Source organism: Ciconia boyciana, chromosome 31 (assembly GCF_034638445.1).
Source record: "Ciconia boyciana chromosome 31, ASM3463844v1, whole genome shotgun sequence".
In the NCBI taxonomy this organism is placed as follows: domain Eukaryota; kingdom Metazoa; phylum Chordata; class Aves; order Ciconiiformes; family Ciconiidae; genus Ciconia; species Ciconia boyciana.
Genome location: NC_132964.1, coordinates 561,073 through 583,205, shown reverse-complemented (window position 1 = coordinate 583,205; position 22,133 = coordinate 561,073). Strand labels below are relative to the sequence as shown.

The following is a 22,133-nucleotide window of genomic DNA, read 5'->3' as shown; positions in this document are numbered from 1 at the left end:
ACCCCTGCCCCCGCCCCATAGGTACCCCAGCTCCTCCCCAGCCCCACAGCACCCCCAGGGTGGGACCCCCCCATTCCAGGGGGTCCCCAGGGCCCTGCTCCCCCCATAGCCTATACGGACCCCTGCCCACCCCCAGGCCCTATAGGGACCCCAAGACTCCCCCTCCAGCCTATAGGGACCCCTGCCCCATCCCCAGGCCCTATAGGGACCCCAGACTCCCCCCAGAGCCTATAGGGACCCCCCCCCATTCCAGGGGGTCCCCAGGCCCCACTCCCCCCCAGGCCATATATGGACCCCTGCTCCCCTCCCAGGCCCTATAGGGACCCCCCCCCATTCCAGGGGGTCCCCAGGGCCCCGCTCCCCCCAACCAGACCGGAGATGAGGGGGGTCGTTACATCCTTTATTGGGAGACGACCCCTGCGGGGGTGTGGGGGCCCCCCACCCCGCAAGCCCCCCTCCCCCACCGCTCCCGGGGGAGGGGCAGAGAGCAGGCAATAAATAATGGGGGAGGGGGAGAGACAGTTTGGGGGGCACCCAGCCCCCTCCCGGCCCCCCAAAACCAGTCCTGGGGCAACAGCCGGGCCAAGGGGGGGAGGGGGGACACAGGGGTGGGGGTGGGGGCAGAAACACAGCGGAGACCCCAAACCCCCATAAAGTGCCAAATTCTTTTGCTGAACCCCCTTTTTTTGGGGGCGGGGGCCACCCCAAATCCCATCAGGAAGGAGATCCGGCACCCAAGGCGAGCCCCCCCCAGCGGTGGAGCTCCCCGAGGAAGAGGAGGGAGCGAGGTGGGGGTGGGTAAGGCCGTAATCCCCCTCCCCCGCAGCCCCCCAATTCATTCAGGTACCCCCCAGTCTCATTCACAGTGTTCGGCGAGAGCGGCGTGCCGCGGTGTGCCGCGGCGACGGGCGCGCGGCACGGCGGCGGTTGCGGAGCGGGGTGGAGGCGGGGGGGGGAGGGGGTCCCACAGAGGCGGGGTGGGGGTGGAATCCCCCCCCTTGGGTGCCGCTCTGCCACACCCTCACCTCGCCAGCCCGGCGTTTCCTTAACCCCGCACCGAAACGTCGCCGGGAAAATGTCCCCGGTTCCTCGGCTTCCTCCCGGCCGCGTCCCGGCTCAGCAGAGGCTGAAGACGGAGGGAGCCTGCGCCCTGTATTTCTCATGGAAGTTCTTGAGGATGGGGACGAGGTTGTGGAATGGCGGGCGGAAGGAAGCCTCCGCTTCCCAGCAGTTCTTCATCAGCCGGTAGATCTGGGAAGGAAGGGAGGGAGGAAGAAGGAAGGAAGAAGGAAGGAAGGGAGGGGATGGCTGCTGGAGAAACAGCCGGCGGCAGCGCGGCGCCGGGGAAGAAGTCCTCGCTTCTGGAGCTCTGCCCGCGGCCTTCGGGCCCCCGACTTCACCTTTCCCTCCTCTTCCTCGCAGCGACAGGAAGCCCTTCCCACTTCCTCTCTGCCCTTCCCACTTTTCTCCTTCCTTCCTCACTCTTCCCCTTCCGCACTTTTCTCCTTCCCCTTCCGCACTTTTCCTCCTCCCTATTTTTCTCCTCCCCTCCCCACTTTTCCCCTTCCCCTGCCCATTTTTCTCCTTCCTTTTCCCCAATTTTCTCCTTCCCCATTTTTCCCCTTCCTTCCCCCATTTTCCTTCTCCCCCTCTTCCATTTTCCTCCTTCCCTTCCCACTTTTTCCTCCTCCCCCCTCCATTTTCCTCCTCTTCCCACTTTTTCCTCCTTCCCTTCCCACTTTTTCCTCCTTCCCTTTCTCCCCTCTTCCCCTTCCCTCCCCATTTTCCTCCTTCCCCTTCCTTCCCCCATTTTCCTCCCCCCTTCTCCATTATCCTCCTGTTCCCCATTTTCCTCCTTGCCTTCCCGCTTTTTCCCCTTCCCTTTCTCTACTCTTCCCCTTCCCCCCCCATTTTCCTCCTTCCCCTCCTCCATTTTCCTCCTCTTCCCTTCCCCACTCTTGCCCTTCCTTCCCCCATTTTCTTCCTCTTCCTTTCCCACTTTTTTCCCTTTCCTACTCTTCCCCTTCCTTCCCCCATTTTCCTCCTCTTCCCTTCCCCATTTTCCTCCTCTTCCCTTCCCCATTTTCCTCCTCTTCCCTTCCCCATTTTCCTCCTTTTCCTTCCCCATTTTCCTCCTCTTCCCCCTTCCTCCTCATTTTCCTCCTTCCCTTTCCTTCACCCATTTTCCTCTTCTTCCCTTCCCACTTTTTCCCTTCCCTTCCCACTTTTTTCCCTTCCCTCCTCCATTTTCCTCCTTTTCCTTCCCCCATTTTCCTCCTCTTCCCTCCCCACTTTTTCCCCTCTTCCCCCTTCCTCCTCATTTTCCTCCTCCTCTTCCCTTCCCCATTTTCCTCCTTTCCCCTTCCCACTTTTTCCCCTTCCCTTTCTCCCCTCTTCCCTTTTCCTCCTCATTTTCCTCCTTCCCCCCTTTTCCTCCTCCCCTCCTCCATTTTCCTCCTCTTCCCTTCCTACTTTTTCCCCTTCCCTTTCTCCACTCTCCCCTTCCCCCCTCCCCCAGGGCCCGTTGCCGCCCGCTGGGAGGGACGCCCAGCCGGAAGGACGGACAGCCGTCGGGACAGCTGGCCAGCCGTCGGGACGCAACCCTCACCTCGCAGGGACAGTCCTTGGGACTGGGCAGCCTCTTCCCCCTGTCCAGCAGCTCAATCAGCCGCAACACCGTCATCTGCCCCTGCGTCGCCCCGATCATCTCGATGAATTTCTGCAGGAAATGGAAGAAAAAAAAGGAAAAAAAAAAAAAAAATCAGCCGCAATCACCGGCTCGGCAAACACCGCGGCGGTAAAACCGGCATCGCCGAGCGGGACTCACGACGGGAGGGCTCTGGCCGGAGTCGCAGCGGGTCAGGAGCTCGTAGAGCGTCACGCCGAAGGACCAGACGTCGGACGCGTAGTAGAACTTACACTCCTTGAGGCACTCCACGGCGTACCTGCGCGGTCGACGCCGCCGGTGAGCGCCGGCGGGGCTCGGCGCGCGCCTCCGCTCGCCGTACCCGACCCCGGCGTCGACCCTCCCAAAGGACCCGGCGCGGTGAGGGGAACCGTGCTCACCAAAAGACGGGGCTGTCCCCGTCCTCGCAGACGCGGTAATACTCGTGGCCCTCGGGGATGGCTTTGGCTAAGCCGAAATCCCCGATTTTCACCACGTTTTCGTTCTCCAGCAGCACGTTGCGGGCGGCGAGGTCCCTGTGGATGTAGTGGAGGGAGTGCAGATAGGCCATGCCCTGGAGACGGCAAAAGGGGGGGGGTCAGAGACAGTTTGGGGGGGTTAGAACCATTTTGGGGGGGGTCAGAGCCATTTTTGGGGTCCCAGAGCCATTTTTGGGGTCCCAGAGGAGCCCAGCGTGCAGATAGGTCCTGCCCTGGAGATGGCAAAAGGGGGTCAGAGACAGTTTGGGGGGTTAGAACCATTTTGGGGGGGGTCAGAGCCATTTTGGGGTCCCAGAGCCATTTTTGGGGTCCCAGAGGAGCCCAGAGTGCAGACAGGCCATGCCCTGGAGAAGGGAAAAGGGGGGTCAGAGCCATTTTGGGGGGTGGGGCCATTTTGGGAGGTTAGAAGCACTTTGGGGGGTCAGAGCCATTTTGGGGGGCAGAGGAGCCTGGAGTGCAGGTAGACCATGCCCTGGAGAAGGGAAAAGGGGGGGTCAGAGACAGTTTGGGGGTGGTTAAAGCCATTTTGGGGGTCAGAGGCATTTGGGGGAGAGGAGCCCAGAGCACAGACAGGCCATGCCCTGGAGAAGGGAAAAGGGGGGTCAGAGACATTTTGGGGGGTCAGAGACACCTTGGGGGCAGAGGAGCCCAGTGTGCAGATAAGCCATGCCCTGGAGAAGGAAAAAGGGGGTCAGAGACAGTTTGGGGGGTCGGAGACAGTTTGGGGGGGTCGGAGCCACTTTGGGGGCAGAGGGGCCCAGTGTGCAGATAGGCCATGCCCTGGAGAAGGAAAAGGGGGGTCAGAGACAGTTTGGGGGTCGGAGACACTTTGGGGGGTCAGAGCCATTTTGGGGGCAGAGGAGCCCAGTGTGCAGATAGGCCATGCCCTGGAGAAGGAAAAAGGGGGTCAGAGACATTTTGGGGGGGTCAGAGCCATTTGGGGGGCAGAGGAGCCCAGTGTACAGATAGGCCATGCCCTGGAGAAGGGAAAAGAAGGGGTTTAGAGCCATTTTGGGGGGGGTCAGAGCCATTCTGGGGGGGGCTCCGGCTTTACCTCGCAGATCTGCTGGGCGAAGAGCAGGATGTGGGCCAGGCTGACGTTGTGCTTGGGCAAGTAGTCTCGCAGGCTGCCGAGGGGCACGTACTCCATGATCAGCTGCACGATCTTCTCTCCTGGAGGAGGAAGAGGAGGAGGAGGAAGGCGGCGTGTTTGTGGGGAGAGGGGAACAACCCAGAGACACCCCAAACTCCAACCTTCTGCCAAGAAAGGGGATCTTCCCCCCCCCCCCCCCCCAGCCCCCAAAAAACTCGGGGAATTGGGGTTTTTAGCATCTCTCTGCGGCAACGCCGGCACCGGGGCTCGGACGACGCAAGCTTGGGCTGCGCTGTTGGTGTTTGACGACAACACCGAGGGAAGAACTCGCGTGGGGGAAGAGACAGCGACCGCCCCGCGGGCGCCACCAAAGCCACCACGCGTCCCCCCTGCCCCGGCCGCCTTACCCTGCTCGCTGCAGCAACCCTTGTATTTGACGATGTTTTCGTGATAAAGCGTTTTGAGGATCTCGATCTCCCTCTTCCAACTGGTCAGCAGTTGCTGGCTGCAGCCGGATTTGAGCGATTTGACAGCCACCATTTCCCCCGTCCCGTCGTTCGTCGGGTCGTAGCAATACAGGCTCACCTTGCCGAAGTGACCCTGGCCGAGGAACAGGCACAGAATTTTGACATCCGGCTAGGAAAAGTTTGTCCGGCTTCCCCAGGCCGGGAGCAGCCTCTCTGGAAGCTCTCCATAGGGCTCAAGAAACTCCTCGGAGAAAGGGGAAGTCTTGAGTGGAAACAGATTAAAAATAAAAGACTTTTGACCCTCGTCCGGATGTACATTTTTTTGGAAATTGGTCTGGAAAGGGGCTGGTTCAGCCACAGGCGACCAGAGCATAGCACCACGATAACCGGCTACGAGGGAAACATCCTCCCGACCGGCTCCGAGCCCCTCCGCGCTCCCTGTCCTACCCAAAACGACCAAGCCGCCCTCGGTATCTTTACCAGCTCCGTGGTCCGTCGGGGATTTATCGTATCAGCTCCTTCGGGGATTCAGATTCATAGAATTACTTAGGTTGGAAAACTTTTAAGATGGAGTCCAACCGTTACGCTAAAACCACCGACTCCACCGCGAAACCGTGTCCCCGAGCGCCACGTCCGCGCGTCTTTTAAATCCCTCCGGGGACGGTGACTCGACCCCTTCCCCGCGCAGCCTCTTCCAACGCTTGACAGCCCTTTGGGTGAAGGAATTGTTCCTCGTATCCAATCTAAACCTCCCCGGGCGCAACTCGAGGCCCTTTCCTCTCCTCCTACGGCTCGGGAAACCTCTCGGGGAGCCGTGGCGAGCGATGAGCTCTCCCCGCAGCCTCCTTCTCTCCAGGCCGAACAACCCCAGTTCCCTCGGCCCCTTCTCTTCTCCTCCAGACCCTTCGCCGGCTTCGCCGCTCTCCTCCGGACGCGCAATCCCACCTCAAACCCTGCGGAGCCCCTTCCAGCCGGGGCGCATCGGGGAACGCCGGGGCGGTTTGGGTGGGAAGGGACCTTAACGCCCACCCGGCCCGGCCCCCTGCGCCGGCAGGGACGGCTTCACCCCCGTCGGGTCGCTCCCAGCCCCGGCCAACCCCACCTCCACCCTTTCCCGGGCCGGGGCACCCCCCACCTCGCCGGGCACCCTTCTCCCCGCCCTCAGCGGACGGAATTTCTTCCCCGGACCCCGGCCCAATCTCCCCTCTCGCCGTTTAGAACCCTTGCCCCTCGTCCCGTCGCCGGGAGGTCTCCCCGGAGCCTTCTCCCCCCCGGGCTGAAGACCCCCGCCTCTCCCAGCCCCCGCTCCAGCAGAGGGGTTCCGGCCCTCGCAGCGTCCCCGCGCCCTCCTCCGCTCCCGCAGCCCCGCGCCGGCCTTTCCCCTGCCGAGCCCCCCGCGCCGGAGAGAATCGCGGAACCGGAGAATCCCCGCGCTCGGAAAAGACCTTTGAGATGGGCGAGCCCGACCGTCAACCCAACGCCGCCCACGGGCGGGCTCCCCGGGGGGCTGCCGGCGTCGAGGGGCCGAATCCCCTCCCTCGCCCCCAAACCGATGGCCCAAGCGCAGGATCCGATGTCAAACCTCGCTGAACCCCTTCCTCGTTGAACCTCTCCTTCATTGCACCTCTCCCTCGCTGGGCCCCTTCCCCACTGAACCCTTTCCCCGTTGAACCCCTTGCTCGCTGAAACTCTTCCCCGTTGAACCCCTTGCTCGCTTGGGAACCCCTTCCCCGTTGAACCCCGTCCTCGCTTGGCCTCTCCCTCGCTGAACCCCTTCCCATTGAACCTCATCCTCGCTGAACCCCTTCCCCGCTGAACCTCGTCCTCGCTGAACCCCTTCCCTGTTGAACCCCTTCCCTGTTGAACCCCTTCCTCACTTGGCCTCTCCCTCGCTGAACCCCTTCCCCGTTGAACCCCGTCCTCGCTGAACCCCTTCCCTGTTGAACCCCGTCCTCGCTGAACCCCTTCCTCGCTTGGCCTCTTCCCTGTTGAACCTCTTCCCCGCTGAACCCTTTCCCCATTGAACCCCTTGCTTGCTTGGGAACCCCTTCCTTGCTTGGCCTCTCCCTCGCTGAACCCCTTCCCCGTTGAACCTCGTCCTTGCTGAACCCCTTCCCTGTTGAACCCCGTCCTCACTTGGCCTCTTCCCTGTTGAACCTCTTCCCTGCTGAACCCTTTCCCCATTGAACCCCTTGCTTGCTTGGGAACCCCTTCCTTGCTTGGCCTCTCCCTCGCTGAACCCCTCCTTGCTTGGCCTCTCCCTCGCTGAACCCCTTCCCCATTGAACCCCTTCCCGCTGAACCCCGTCCTTGCTTGGCCTCTCCCTCGCTGAACCCCTTCCCTGTTGAACCCCGTCCTCACTGAACCTCTTCCTCGCTTGGCCTCTTCCCTGCTGAACCCTTTCCCCATTGAACCCCTTGCTTGCTTGGGAACCCCTTCCTTGCTGAACCCCTTCCTTGCTGAACCCCTTTCTTGCTTGGCCTCTCCCTCGCTGAACCCCTTCCCCGTTGAACCTCGTCCTCGCTGAACCCCTTCTCCGTTGAACCCCGTCCTCGCTGAACCCCTTCTCCGTTGAACCCCGTCCTCGCTTGACCCCTTCCCCGTTGAACCTCGTCCTCGCTGAACCCCTTCTCCGTTGAACCCCGTCCTCGCTTGGCCTCTCCCTCGCTGAACCTCTTCCCCGTTGAACCTCATCCTCGCTGAACCCCTTCCCCGTTGAACCCCGTCCTCGCTTGGCCTCTTCCCCGTTGAACCTCATCCTCGCTGAACCCCTTCCCTTGCTGAACCCCTTCCCATTGAACCTCATCCTCGCTGAACCCCTTTCTCCGCTGAATCCCTCCCTCGCTTGGCCTCTTCCCTATTGAACCTCTCCCTCGCTGAACCCTTTCCCCGTTGAACCCCTTCCTTGCCGAACCCCTTCCCCGTTGAGCCTCTCCCCTGCTGAACCTCTTCCTCCTTGGGCCTCTTCCTCCTTGAATCTCATCCCGTTGGGCCTCAACCCCTCGCCCCGGCCCGGCCCAGACCCCTCCGCGGGCTCTCCCCTCGAGCAGATCCACGCTCGCTGCCATCTACACACAGGCCGCGCTCCATCCGCACCACCCAGCAGAGGGGTGCCGGCCCTCGCGGCGTCCCCGCGCCCTCCTCCGCGCCGCGCCCTCCTCCGCGCCCTCCCCCCCAGCTCCCCGCACCCCGAGGACCCCGAGCTGGACACGCGGGATTCCGGCGGGGACGGATCTCAAGATGTCGCTTACCTCCCCCAGCTCCCGAATCTTTTTCAGGTAACGCTTCTGAAAGACGGTGGGGTCCGACACCGGGAAGTCGGGGTTCACCGAGGTGACGTCCACCAGGTCTGGAAGCGAAGGGGTCGAGGGGAGAGCGGAGCTGGCTCTGACGCAGACGCCTGGCGCGTCGTCTCTCCCAACCCCTGCGCCCCGCGCAGGGCCTTTTCTTTGCCCTTTTTTGCCTTTTTTTCCTGTTTGTTTTGGGGGGGTTTTGCCCCCTTTTTTTTTTTTCCTTTCTTGGTCTTTCCTTTCCCCCCTTTTTGCCTTTTTTTGCCTTTCCTTTCCCCTTTTTTTTGCCTTTTTGGGCCTTCCCTCTCCCCCCTTTTTGCCTCTCCTTTCCCCATTTTTGCCTTTTTTGCCCTTTTTTTTTTTGCTCCTTTTTTTTTTTTCCCCCTTTTTATTCCCCCCCCCTTTCTTTTTTGCCCCCCCCCTTTTTTTTTGCCTTTCCCCCTTTTTGCCTTTTCTTTCCCCCCTTTTTGCCTTTTTTGGCCTTCCCTTTCCCCCTTTTTGGGCCTTCCCTTCCCCCCCTTTTTGCCTCTCCTTTCCCCATTTTTGCCTTTTTTGCCCTTTTTTTTGCCCCCCCTTTTTTTTCCCCCTTTTATTCCTCCCCTTTCTTTTTGCCCCTTTTTTTTTTTTTTTTGCCTTTCCCCCCTTTTTGCCTTTTTTGGCCTTTCCTTTCCCCCTTTTTGGGCCTTCCTTTCCCCATTTTTGCCTTTTTTTGGCCTTTCCTTTCCCCCTTTTTGGCCTTTTCCTTTCCCCCTTTTTCCTTTTTAGCCTCTCCTTTCCCCCTTTTTGACCTTTTTTTTTTTTTTTGACTTTTTTTTTTCCTTTCTTGGTCTTTCTCTCCCCCCCTTTTTGGCCTTTCCTTTCTCCCCTTCTTTGGCCTTCCCTTTCTCCCCTTTTTTGGCCTTTCTTGGCCTTTTTTTAACCTTTTTTCCCCTTTTTTCCCCCACCTCTTTTCCTTCTTTTCCCCCCAAACCCTTTTTTTCCTTTTTTTTTTTTGGCCTTTTTTTTCTCTCCTTTTTTGGTCTTTCCTTTCCCCATTTTTGCCTTTTCTGGCCTTTCCTTTCTCCCTTTTTCCCTTTTTTGGCCTCTCCTTTCCCCCTTTTTTCCTTTTTTGACCTTTCTTTTCCCCATTTTGGCCTTTTTTGGCCTTCCCTTTCTCCCCTTTTTTGGCCTTTCTTGGCCTTTCTTTAACCTTTTTTTCCCCACCTCTTTTCCTTCTTTTCCCCCCAAGCCTTTTTTCTTTTTTTTGGCCTTTTTTGGCCTTTCCTTTCCCCATTTTTTCCTTTTTTGGCCTTTCCTTTCCCCATTTTTGCCTCTCCTTTCCCCCTTTTTGCCTTTTTTGACTTTTTTTTTTTCTTCTTTTCTTTTTTCCCTTTCTTGGTCTTTCCTTCCCCCCTTTTTTGCCTTTTTTTGGCCTTTCCTTTCCCCCATTTTTGCCTTTTTTGGCCTTTCCTTTCCCCCATTTTTGGCCTTCCCTTTCTCCCCTTTTTTGGCCTGTCTTTAACCTTTTTTTCCCACCTCTTTTCCTTCTTTTCCCCCCAATCGTTTTTTCCTTTTTTTTTTGTGTGTAACATTTTTCCCCCTTTTTAACCTTTTTTTCCCCCCTCCTCACGCAGAACCAAAGCATCTCCGCAGCCACCCCCACTCCACCACCCCCTCTCCATCGCCGCCAAAGCCCCGAATGATTCGGGGTGCGGGAGGAACAACGGGGCCGTAAAACCTCCCCGAAAAACCGGGATGCCCGCGGCCACGGAGCCTCACTGTGCGGCTGGAGCTGGGTGAGATCCCGCAGGATGGTCCGGAAGGACGGCCGCTCGACGGGGGTGTAGTTCAGGCACTGACAGATGAGGGTGGCCAGCTCCTTGCAGGACGGCTCGGGCAGGCGATGCCTTTTCTCATAGAAACGCTCTTTCTAAAAGAAAAGAAAGAAAAACGGGTCTCAAACGGGGGGCTGGATCCATCCCGGAGCGGAGGAACTGGGGATGGAGGGAGAGGAGACGGTAAATCACCTCCGAAGGAGTGCGTTCCTTGAGCGGGACGTCGGCGTCGAAGCAAATTTCCAGCAACGTGGTGCCAAAGCTCCATTTGTCGGCTGCCGTGCTGAGGTTTCCCACATCCCGGACGCATTCCGGAGCGATCCAGGGGATCCGATCCACGCGTTCTTTGGGAGAAGGAAGGCAAAAAAAGTGAGGCTTTGCTGAGGATACGGACCCCAGGAACGTGGGGAGCGGGGGGAGATGCTCCCCGCGGGATCCCAGCCACCGGGGAGCAGCGGTGGGATTGTCCCCGACAGCAGCTTTGAGGCCAAAACCAGCCACCGTCACGGAATTTGCATGCCCGCACGTTCAAAATGCCATATATCACAAAAAATTAAGGTCTGAAAGGCAGGCAAGACCTTGCCGAAACAGCTCAGGCGCAACCCACGCTATTTATTAGCTACTTGAGCTGCAGAAGCGGGGAAAAAAGCAGCCGGATTTTCAGCTTAGAACAAGCCCAGGCCCAGCCCTGCTCCATTCGAGCAGGGGATGACCGAATACCTTCTCGAGAGAGCACCGTAAAGCTGACTCCGGGGTCGCTGAGCTTCACGAAAGGCACAGATCCGTCCTCCAGCCCCTTCCTGGCCAGCAGGATGTTTTTGGCACACACGTTGCCGTGCACCAGGTTTTTATCCTCCTGTAGAAAACAAGGGGATAGGAAATCTTGGGAGAAATTCCCGCCGCCGTCTCAGAACAAGGTCAAGGTCTACGGGCTACACCAAAATGCAGGACTCCTGGCTCTAATTATTTCTGCCACCTCCCTGTCTCATTATCCCTTTTGCAGGAAGCCGAACCCGGAGGGAATAAAAGGCATGGGAGGATTACCCGGCGCTGGGGTGCGTGCCCTCACAAGCAGCCAGCGAGCTTTCCCAAGCCGCTGGCCGGAAGCCCAGCGAGCGGGGAAGGCAGCGTCCTCATCGGAGGCTCGTCCCAGCTCACGCGGCCCCAAAATGAAGCTACGGAGCCGGGATCCAGCGTTCGAAGTTCACCTGAGCTACCCCCCCAGCCGCTCGCTTCCAGGAAAGAGGGAGCGAGGACGAGTCTTGCGGGGCACATTACGCTAAAAATCTGCTTGTCTGCTTGGAGGGCAGAGGAAAACGTGGCAGATCCTTCTTGCCACGCTGCCGGCAAGACCCAGGGGTGCAGCTGGAGCAAAAGGTGCTCAGAGGCGATCTCCGGCACGGTTCCCTGCCGGGAAACCCCCAGCTCCCGGCCTCATTTACCAGGTAGCTCAAGGCACTGGCTAACTGCTTGGCCACGGTGATTTTCCAGCCCACGGTGACCCGGCCTTTCTCTTTTCGCAGCAGCACGTCCAGAGGTCCGTGTTCCACGAATTCCTCCACCATGATATCTACGGAAGATGGAGATATTATCCCTCAGCCCGGCACAGGAGCCGACTGGCGATGGCCAAGGCGAGGGGCCGGGCCAGCTGCAGCAAAAGGTGGAGGAGAGCCCCGTACTCACTCTCGGAGCCTCGCACGCAGACTCCGTGCACGAAAGCCAAGTGCACGTGCGACACTTGGCTCATCAGGCTGGCCGTCTCGAAAAACGCCTGCGGGGAGAGGAGAGAGGGTGTCACGAAGGCAGCCGGTCTCTCCGAGCACCTCGAGAGCGGCTCGGAGCTGTTTTCCCGGGGGGCGGGGGGGGCTCACCAGGGCGATGTCTCTGTGGCTGGGGTCCAGGACTTTGAGGACCACGTGCATCTCCCGGCTGTTGTTATTCTGCTCGGTGGAGAAATACTCGGCTTCGTCGTCTGCCCCGGTGGTCCCGCAGACGTTCAGCACCCCGTCGTAGATGTTCGTGCGGGTGCCCTGCCCCAGGTGAGCTCGCTGCGGGCGGATGGAGAAGGCACGTGGGTGTCAGACCCCCAAGCCAACATGCACGGGGTGGGGGGGGGATTTTCAGCCTTGCGCGCACGAGCCGCCTCTCCCCCCTTCCCTCCCCGTCACCTCCGCACGCCGCTGCGGAGGGCAGGGAAGAAACTGCCTCCCGCCCGGACCGCGCTGCCTCTGCACGGCTCTTTTCCCCCCTCTCCTTGAAGGGAGAAGGAATAAAGCGCCAAACCAAACCCAACAACTGCTCCGCGTCTCTCTCCTCTTTGCACCGGCGGCAGCAGGGGTGCGGTAGCATCCCCCCAGTCAGGAGAGCAGCTTCCTCCGGCCAACGTATTTACCCACAGCCTGCCGTAAACCCCTCCGCTCGGGAGGGCAGAGCACGCAACCTGAGTGATCTCGTTCTTGCGGATCTGGTGGAAGCTGAGCTGGGTGAGGTTAAGGATCTGCTTGGCACTATCCTTCACCTTCCGCGTGATCAGCAGGTCCGAGATCTCTGCAAGGAGGAGGGAACGGACGGACGTTAAAAGTCCCAGAAACTATCGGACGCCCTTGTTCGTCGAGTCCGCCGGAGGGAAGATCATCCATCCTCGTACCTCCTGGTTTGGGGGGACAGCATCTCTTCACCGTGAAGCTTTCATCGCCAGACTTGAGCGTGCAGCCCTTGAGTACATCCAAGAGCTCCCGCAAAGTGGAAAACTCCCGGTCCCACCCTTCCAGAACAAAGGAGTTTCCTTTTTTTTGGATCCGGAATTGCCTGTACTTGAGGGCTCCCTGCACTCCAGGAGCCTGGAAAAGACAACGTTCAGGACAGGCGTCGCAGCTCGCCGTCACGCAGCGCAGCCCAGCTCGTCCCTAACGAGACGAGCACCTGCCGGAGCTCGCCATTCTGCGCTGGGAATTGCGTCTTACCTGCTGGTGGCCCCTTTTCACCACGGAGAGAATCATCCTGTTGAAGTCAAGGACGCTCCAGCGGATGACGTAGAGTCCTTCCTCCTGCTCCTCCCGGCGCAGCTTGGCAAAAACAAACTCTTCCCTGGCAGCAGGAGGAAAGGGGAACGGCTTCGGATAAATCCCGAGGACGCGGCACATCTCTCCTCGACAACCCCCGCACCCTCCGTCAGGAAAAAAACAAACAAACAAACAACCCGCTTACTGCATGGGCCCGTGGATGCCGTTCAAGATGCTCATCACGACTCGCGGCGGTGCCACTTCGTGACACAGGTAGTGGCTGGAGTCAGCCGTCAGTCGGAAATAACCATCCACCAGCGAAACCAAGGAGAGAGCGCTCTCGGAAGATGGGAGAACCACCTCCTGGAAAGAAAGAGGGGAACCGGGGTGAGAAGTCAACGAGCGAGAGGGAAAGCAGCCCAAAATCCACCTATCCCTTTGCCAGCCCAAGGAGGAGAGCATAAAACTCGCGCTTGCTGGCATTAACCCCGGAAAAAAATCCTTGTTCTGCCCAGCGCTGCCTCCTCCCGGTCTCTGAAACGCAACAAGGGGCTCCCACGTGCATCGAGAGGGTCAGCGGAGCAGCGGGGAGAGAACAAACCCCACTCACCAGGCACTTGTTGTCCTGCCGGTTGATGCTGACCCGACAGTCCTTGATGACGATGTGCGTGATCTCCCGGAAATCGCAGAAATGGACCCATTTCGGCTCGCTCCACTCCGCCGGCTGAGTCGGCCCCTTGGGCTCCAGCTCTTTGTTTCTGCTCTTCCTCCCAAAATATCCACGATGGGAGAAGTTTTCGATGCTCTGCAGAGGTGGAGATACAAAGGTGTCGGTTCCAGCCCTTCCTACCGCTGGGAAATGGCACCGCTAGCTGGTGATGGCTACTGGCCAAACTGGGATAAGCTGGAAAGGAACCCGGGGTTCCCGGAGAGCCCGAGGAAAAGCCCAGGAGCGCGAGTTAAGGAAAAGGAGCCGGCGTGGGATGGGATTCGGATGGGAACGAGCACCGACCCACCTCTACGGGCACGGGCCGCCACTGGATCCCGCTCGTGCCGGTGACGAGGACTTCGTGGGTGACAGGTCGGTCCTTGGGGAGCAGCGCGTGCCCATGCTCCAGCTGGGAATGTCCCCCGTTGATGTAGAGCTGCGCCTTCTCGCCCTCGGAGGAGGTCTCCAAGGAGAGGACGGGGAAGAGCTCGCTCCCGAAGCGAGGCGCGAGGTGCTCCAAGGTAGCCAGGTATTTGTACATGATGTCCTGCACCGTCAGCTTGCCCGTGCTGACCGTGTGTCGCTGGAAACGCTGCACAAACTTCTTGAAGACGTTTTTCATGCGGAATTTGGTCAGGTAGTTGTTCTGCTGGATCTGGCGGTAGAAGGAGCGTGGGATGCAGTCCTTGAAGCTGCGGGTGGGAAGGAACAACCGGTCAGCGAGATCTCACGGGCGCCTACGGCAAAACGCGCAGCCGGAGGAGGCACGACCGATCCGTCACCTAAACCAGCCCCAGACTCGCTCCCGGTGAGGAGGACAGAGAGGAAAGAGGGCGAGAAACCTGCAGAAACCCTTCAGACAACGCCAGAGCAGAAAAGTCCTCAGCCCCGAGGCTGCGAAGCCAAGCAATCACCTGTATTTTCTGGCCACTTCCTCAAGGGAGATGCCTTTTTTGATGGCGATGTGAGAGAGGTGAAGCACGGCCATGCCCAAGCTTTCGTTCTTGAACCTCTGGATCTCCTGTTCACTCTGGAGGTCTTTCAAAGACGCAACATCGTTGATGAACTCAAATTTCCCCTATTAAAAAGTTAAATAAAGGGGGGGGAAAAAAAAAGACCCTGCACTGAATTCCAGAGTGTTTTCTCTCATCTTTTTTTATTTTAAAGGTGTAATGGGTTCCCCTTCAGCTCGGTTCCCGGCCTCCCAAGGAGGCTTCAAGCAGGATAAAAGCTTTCCGAGGGCAAAACTACAGCTGCGTTTCTCCTTTAAACAAAACCCTCGCAGATGGAAAACCAGCTCCTGACAAAGGCGGCCGAGCCAAATCCGGCTGGATCAAGAAAATCACCCAGGTTTCCACAACTCCAGGTGCGCCCAAGCCTCCGGCTCGTCAGCTCGGTTCGTTACCTGCTCAAACAGATACTCGAAGGAGGATTTATCAAGCAAGGCTCCTCCTTGCAGCTTCTCGTCGGGGGATTCGCTCTGTCGGGGCACGTTGCGATAAACCGCCGGTTCCTTGTCGTTCATCCCGTGCCAATTCCGAAAGTAGTACCTGGAGGGGAGGAGGAGAGCGGCGCTCGCACGTGGGGACGGGAGGGCTGCGGTCCGTCCCCGCCTTCTCGCGCAGCCCAGGGCGGCCAAAAAGGACGCCCTGGTTTTGCCTCTAAAGCCAAACCCGGGTTCAGCGGCTGCCCCGGACCTGCTCAAGGTTTGTTTCACCCGTAAATCTCCTCCTTCCGGGCCTGGAACCAGCTCCCAAAAAGGGTTTCGCAAAGGTTTTGTCACCGGCTGTCTCAAGAGGACGGGGAAAGGACCGGCGGACCGAGAGCAGAGAGGTCTGTCCCACCCCAGCGCAGCCGGGGATCCCGCTCCGGGCTCAGAGTGCTGGGTTTTGGGGTTGTTTGGTTTGTTTGTTTTTTGGTTTGTTTTTTTTTTTTTAAGAGCCAAACTTCTTGAAACCTCGCTGCTGACACGAGAATCAGCCACGTCCTCGAAAAACATGACCTGAGCACGAGGCGACGATTGAAACGCCGGGAGGCAAAGGGGAAGCAACCTCTTCCTGCCACCAAAACTGGTTCTTTTAACCGCGTTTTACGACCAGCTGTGCCGTACAGCACACAGAATACAGCCCCAGCAGCAGAGCTTCGTTAAACGGACCCTAATTAACTCTGGCCGCAACCAATCCCGACCCGCAAACGCCTCTTTTAGCAGCACTGCTCCCCACGATGCCGTTTCGCAGCCCGGCTTGCCCCACGCCGAGCTTTCCTGCCACGGGAGCTCCGAAAAACGGAGAGCAGCCGGGGCGAGGAGCATCCCTCCGAACGCCGCGTTTAAAAAAAACAAAAAGAACAAAAAAAGTCAGCACAAAGAGAGCTCTGCGGGCAGGGCGAGTTTCCTTTCTCACTGCTCAACCCCCAAAGCCACATCTCCGCCTGCGGTTAACGCGCCGGGGTTATTTTGGTGCTCAGGCTGCAGGCACCCGCGCCGGCCCGAGCGGCTTCGAAACCAGAACCGAAGGGAAAGGACTTTCCGGCCCAAAAAGTCCGAGCTCTGCGACTTATCGGCAGCCGGAGAGCTACGGATCACGGCGCTCTGCTCCTGCGAGGCTGAAGGACGCGGAGGTGAGGCCGCTCGGAGCCTTCCTCCTCGCACGCCGGGAAGCGTTGGCTCCCACGGCCACCGTTTCCTCGGACAGCAGGGCGCAGCCGCGCGCGCCACGACGTCCCGGCGAGGCACGGCAGATTGGCGGCGAGCCGGCGCGGCACCTCAGAGACCATTTTCTGCTGCCTGGGTTGCGTTCGGCGCGAGGGCCAGCTGCGGGGAGAGGCCTCGGCTCGAGACGCCGCAGTTCCCCAGGAAGAAGGAGGTATTGCAAGTCATAAAAAACGGGCTAATAAATCTCCAAGCCAGGTTTTCCGTCTCTCCTTCGCTTTTACCTTCGCTATGACTCACCGTGAAATAAAAAACCCAACCAACACAAACCCAAACTCCAACAAAACCAGCCTGAAAAAAGCTCTCCTAATTAATTTTTCCAGGCTAAAGGAGAAGCAGGGCTTCCAAACGCGTCCTGTTCCTCGTTTAATCCTTCCGAGCCCGATTTAGACGAGCCCCGCTGAGTTTGCTCAGCTCCCCGACCCCGTGCCAACCTCCGCACGCGTTTTCCAGGCAAATCTGGAAACCCAACAGGTAACCCGGGGGTGGAAAACTCGGGTTATTTCCAGCGCAGCCCCTATTAAAGCTCGGCACGTCTCCGCTCCCGCAAGCGAAGAGGAGTTCGGCCGCTCCGCAGGGGCTCGGCTCCGGGAAAGACGGGAGCAGGGGTCGGAGCGGAGGGAAGCGGCCTCACCTCATGCGGAAAAGCAGGTTGAGGTTGGTGTCTTTGCCGATTTTGAAGACGTGGTTGGGCGGGAGCCAGACTCGGCTCTGGGTGTCATAGAGGGCGAAGAGGCTGTAGCACAGCGGCGTGATGCCTGCGAAGAAAATACCGTTCCCGTGAGGTGCTGTCGAGCCCGCAAAAAACTCGCAGCTGCCAGGAAAAAAAAAGAAAAAAAAAAAACAACCAACAAACCCCTTCTTTCACCCTTTTTCCCTCCAACCGCTCGATTTTACTGGCAGCAGAAACCCACCCGCGCTACCGACACCGAGACGTCCTCCTCGTCCCCGCTCGCAAATGTCAGAGGCAGGATAGGCGTTAAAAATGTCATTTAAAAAAAAATTTTAAAATAAAAAAATAAAAAGAGAGCGCCGCGCGTCTGCCGTCCTTCTGGCGCGCTCGGGGAAAGCCAGCTGGCTTGGGAGCCTCCGCGCTTTTTTCTTCCGAATAAACGGCCGTGCAGAGCTGCTTACACCGCACCAAGGGGAAGGGAAGTTAACAAAACCCATGGGAAACAGGAATCGAGAGCGATTTTGCCGGTTAAACCGTAGGCGAGAGCTAAAACCCTGCTCCTAAGGGTTAAAAGAGACCTCGGCCGCCCTTCATTCAACCCAACACGGCTGCGAAACGGCCCCTCGGACCGGGAAGAGCCCGAGGCGCAGGTGCCCGGGCCAATTTTTACGGCTCCGCCGGGAGAAATCCACGGCGAGGGGAAGCGGAGCGCTCGTTAAACGGCGACGCTGATGAGTCAGAGGTGAAGTAATTGCTTTTCAACTCATCGCGCTCCAATAATTCACAGACCCGTTGGCCGGAGCCCGGGGGTAAAACCATCCCACCTCACTTCTCAGGAACTTCGGAGCAGGCGGGGATGCCGAAATTCCACCAGAGGGATTTGCTAACGGCCAGTTCCCGGGAAAACAACACAAGAGCTCAGATTTATCGGATAAAGAGGCTTAAACAGTCCCAGAGATTGGGAAAGTGGAAATTTCTCCGCCCCGGCACGCAAAGCGGTTCGGGTACGGCGGTCTCGGAAGAGAGCCGGAGTTCCCCAGCGCTCACCGATCCTCCGGGCGAGGTCGATGCAGATCTCCTCGGCGCTGAGCGTGCCCTGGGCGTAGGTCTGGCACCGCTCCCGCTCCTCCTCGCCGCTCCAGTGCAGGCAAACCTTCAAGCCGCCGCTCGCCGAGAAGCAACAACCTTCGGCGTCCGACTCGCTGTGCTTCACCGCGCATTGGCACAGAGACATGGCGACGGCCCCCGAAGACGCCCCGGCTGGGGGGAAAAAAAAAAAACAACAACAAAAAAACCTCAGAGAAATAAATAAAACCAAGCGTTAGCAAAGCAGGGAGGAACGCCCCGCCACCAGTCCCTCCCAGTTGGGTAACTGGGAGCCCTCCGTCCCGACGCCGGGGCTACGCACCTCGCCGTCAGATGAAGCATAACGCGGTGACGGTCTCCGAAGGCGGCGCGGGAGGGGGCTGTAATCACCTGGGGCGGGGGGAAGCGATCCGTCGGTGAGACCGGGAAAGCCAGATCCCTCCGTGTCTCCCCAAACCGTGGCACCGGCACCGCCCCCACCGCCCCCCCGATCTCTCATGGCAAAATCCGGCGCCAATTCCCCGGCTCTTTTGGTTTTTTTGGTGATGAAGGCCAAGCAGATCTCACCGCCGCAGCTCGTCTTCCTCCGACGGCGATAAATACGGCGGGGAGCTCTCGCTCAGGGCCGGGACTCTCGCGTCCCCTCGCTCTCTCGTCTTAGCGAGCTCGCGGCAAGCTCGCCGTGCCACCGCGCCGGGCTTTGCACCTTTTAAACGAAGCCAGGGCTGCAAAAGAGCCGCGCCAAAGCCGCCCCGCTACCAAAAACAGCTTCGCCGCGCCGTATCGACGCCAAACGTGGCGCGGGGAGAAGGACCCGGCGGTTTTATCTCCCGCCGGGGGACGGCATCAGCCCAACGCCACCGCCCCGGCGATACGGTGAAGGAAACCAAACCGCGGAGCAAAGCCCGGCACTCTGCCTTTTCAAACATCCCGCTGCCCACGTCCCCGTCGCGAGGTTTTCCTCCATCCCACGCCCAGCGGAGAGGTGAAACAAAGAGGTTTCGCCCCCCAAAAAAATAACCCGGCGCTTTGGGTGCGGGGCGGTGTTTGGCCGGGGTAGGAAAAAAAAAGAAACAAAAAAAAAGAGAGGTACCAAAAGCAGCTCCCCCTTTTCCCCGGAATTTTGTGGCGAGTTTTCCCCTTCCAGGAAAGCACCTCTCCAGATCCTCTCAAGGCGAAGCACGCGCCGGCATTACTTCAGCTTCCGCCCGCAGGCGCGGAAAGATCCCGAAGCCAAATTTTGGCAGATTTCCCCCAATTCCCTCCCTGGGAGGAGAACGGAATCCGAAAGAGGCTGCTGCGCCGACGGCTTCCTCATTTCTAAAAAAACCAGGGGAAGGCGGTGGAACCGGCGGCAGCGCCCTGGAGCGGGTCGGCGGGAGCTCAGCACCCCCGAAAAAGCGAGAAAAAACCTTTAAAAGGCTTTTTTTTTTTTTTTTTTTTTTTACGTGGTTGGTCTTGGCATCCGAGCCCGGTGCCGACAGCAGAGCGAGAGCGCCGAAATTTGGTTTAGGAGCGAAAAAACCGGGATCCAAACCACCGCAGATTTCCCCAAGCGACGGGTCGGTGAATCAAATGAACCCCCAAAGCCCCCCCCGCGCGGAGAAGCCCGCAGGGATCCCCCGCTTTTATTCCTAACGGGGACAAACGCCGCCGCCGCAGGGCACAAACCTTCCCGATTTCACCCCAATTTCCGTCTCTGCCGTCGTGGTTTCTTCCACCCGGGCGTCTCGGGCTCCAAGCACAGGCCTGGGGGGGGGGGAAAGAGAGCGGGAAGCGAGTTACGAGCCATGTTTTGCCACCGCGGCGCCGATTTTGCCCGTCCCCGCTCCAGATCTGCCCACGCTCGGCCGTGCCGAGGACTCGGGTCATCGCCGGGGATGGATTTTTGGGGCATTTTGGTCTCTCGGAGGGGTTTGGTTTTTTTTTTTGCCCCCCCATGCACGGCCAAGCCGCCTCGAGCCTCTGGTCACATCCCCGGGCTGTTAACGGCGCCCGCTACCCCCCGTTTGCTGCCTGACCCCGCGTTTCTGAGCGGGGAGCGGAGCACACGCGTGTTTTCCTCCGTGTTTTCTGCGTGTTTTGTTTTTCTGCGTGTTCCTGGGGCGGCGGGGCAAAAAAAAACCCACCCCACATCGCCCGGCGAGGGAGGCTCGAGTTGCCCCGGAAAGGGAAAAGCGGCAGCGGGCTTTGGTCATGGGGCAGCGTAAACGGGGTGCAAAGTCCAGTGGTGGCTGGGAAAGGGCAAAGGGAAGGGCGGAAGCGTGGGGGGCAGCGGGGACCACCGGCCCCACGGCGGGAGGGGAGGGGAGGGGAGGGCAGGCAGCTGCCCGTGCCCCTTCCTGCAGGCAGCCGAGCCCTAACGCCACGCAACCGGCCCCCCCCCGCAGCCTCTCGCCCCACAGCCCCCATAGCCTGACCCACGCCACCCCCCCAGCCCCACATATCCAGACCTTCCACTCGTCCCAGCCCCACATATCCGGACCCCTCGCACCCCACACCTTCCAACCTCGCGTATCCTGAGGATCCACCCCGCGGTCCCCCGCCCCAAAGCCCCTCAGATCTCACAGCCGCACGCTCTGACCCCCACACGCCCCATAACCCTGGGGCCCCCAGCCCCACATCCCCTGACATCCCCCGGGCTCACAAACCCTGACCCCCACCCCTGACACCCCCAGCCCCACACATCCTGAGACTCCCCCCCAGAGCCTCCTAGCCCCACACATCCCGAGACCCCCACTCCGGAACCTCTTAACCCCACACACCCTGACACCCCCCCCCAAGCCCCTTGGCCCCACAGGCCCAGCCACCCCCAACCCTCACCCCACAGGCCCCAGGCCCCAGACCCGACCCCCAGCCCCCGTCCCCCGCCCCTCCCGGGGCCCCCGGCCCCGGCCCCGGCCCCGCTCGTACCGGGCCCCGCTCCCCGCCGGCCCGGCCGCCGCTCCGGCTCCCTCCGCCCCGCAGAGCCGCCGCCTCCCATTGGGCCCGAGAGACGCGCGCTGCCATTGGCCCGCGGCCGCCACGCTGCCACGCCCACACGCCTTCGCCCCATGGGCGGAGCGCTGAGCACGGCCCCGCCCCGAGAAGGGTCGGCGGCAGCGGCTATTGGCTGCGGAGTGGGGAGGGGGCGGAGTCTGAGAACGGGAGGGAGAGAGGGAGGGGCCACAGCTGGATCCAACCCAGGGGGCGTGGCTAAAGGCGACAGCTGGATTCAACCCAGGGGGCGGGGCCACAGCTGGATCCAAGCCAGGGGGCGTGGCTAAAGGGGGCACAGCTGGATCCAAACGAGGAGGCGGGGTTGGAGGGGGCACAGCTGGATCCAAGCCAGGGGCGGGGCTAAAGGGGCACAGCTGGATGCAAGGCGGGGGCGGGGCCGCAGCTGGCTGCAAGCCAGGGGCCACATCTGGAGAGCAACACAGGGGGCCCCCCAAATCCCCCTCCCCATCCCCCAGGAGGGGCAGGGGGACCGCAGCTCCCCCACCCCCCAGGGGCTCCGCCTCGTCACCGCCCCCTCCCCCAACTCTCCACCCCCCGTGTCCCCTCCCCCAACTCTCCATCCCCCGTGTCGTGTGTGTCCCCCCCCAACTCTCCACCCCCCCGTGTCGTCCCCCCACCTCTCCATCCCCCCAAACTCTCCACCCACCCCCGTGTGTCCCCCCACCTCTCCATCCCCCCAACTCTCCACCCACCCCCCAAACTCTCCACCCCCCCCCGTGTCCCCTCCCCCGGCTTCTCCACTCTCTTTATTCACCGCAGCCTCGCCCCCCCATTTCATCCCCACCCCCCCGGGCCGGGGGAGGGGCACAAGCAGCTCACAGACATCACTAAGAGCATAAAGCACGGGGGGGGGCAGAGACCCTTCCCCCCTTTTTTAACTTCCCCCATCCCCCCCTTTTCACCTCTTTGCTCACCTGCACAGCTGGGTTTTTTCACCTTTATAACTTTTTTTTTTTGCACGTTTACAGCTTTTTTTCCGCCTTTATGGCTTTTTTCTCACCTTTAGAGCTTTTTTTACTCCTTTACGGCTCTTTTTTTTTTTACCTTTACAGCTTTTCTTCACCTTTACAACTTCCCCCCCCCCCTTTACAGCTTGGTTTTTTTTTTTCCCCTTTACAACGTGG

At 59.9% G+C, this 22,133-nt stretch overlaps 1 protein-coding gene across 4 annotated transcripts; it reads right to left on the bottom strand.

Annotated features, from left to right (window-relative positions):
- Positions 1-816: 816 nt before the first annotated feature.
- Positions 817-21,000, bottom strand: TYK2 (tyrosine kinase 2). 4 transcript variants are annotated; one of them, XM_072848516.1, is made up of 27 exons: positions 20,923-20,997; positions 19,681-19,758; positions 18,577-18,715; positions 18,332-18,399; positions 17,971-18,183; positions 16,885-17,008; positions 14,946-15,090; positions 14,455-14,618; positions 13,848-14,232; positions 13,442-13,636; positions 13,037-13,194; positions 12,793-12,916; positions 12,477-12,669; positions 12,270-12,376; positions 11,701-11,877; positions 11,513-11,600; positions 11,272-11,399; positions 10,550-10,685; positions 10,022-10,173; positions 9,774-9,924; positions 7,977-8,074; positions 4,666-4,858; positions 4,220-4,338; positions 3,067-3,239; positions 2,828-2,945; positions 2,609-2,719; positions 817-1,251 (listed from the first exon to the last, which is right to left on the bottom strand). In XM_072848516.1, the coding sequence occupies exons 5-27, from the start codon at positions 18,155-18,157 to the stop codon at positions 1,117-1,119; spliced, it is 3,561 nt and encodes a 1,186-aa protein (XP_072704617.1). In that variant the 5' UTR covers positions 18,158-18,183; positions 18,332-18,399; positions 18,577-18,715; positions 19,681-19,758; positions 20,923-20,997; the 3' UTR covers positions 817-1,116. The 4 variants fall into 4 exon arrangements, with proteins under 4 accessions (XP_072704617.1, XP_072704618.1, XP_072704615.1 ...); XM_072848517.1 differs by lacking the exon at positions 20,923-20,997 and adding an exon at positions 20,139-20,329; XM_072848514.1 differs by lacking the exon at positions 18,577-18,715 and having other exon boundaries at positions 20,923-21,000.
- Between the last annotated feature and the right edge of the window lie 1,133 nt (positions 21,001-22,133).

Bases quoted from the DNA above. Each gene is read 5' to 3' on its own strand.
- TYK2 (XM_072848514.1), bottom strand. From the start codon at position 18,157: ATGTCTCTGTGCCAATGCGCGGTGAAGCACAGCGAGTCGGACGCCGAA. The intron at 14,233-14,454 runs GTGATTGCTTGG...TCCCACCCGCAG, and splicing joins GAAGTGGCCAGAAAATACAG to CTTCAAGGACTGCATCCCAC. The intron at 9,925-10,021 runs GTGATTTACCGT...CTTTTCTTTTAG, and splicing joins AGGAACGCACTCCTTCGGAG to AAAGAGCGTTTCTATGAGAA.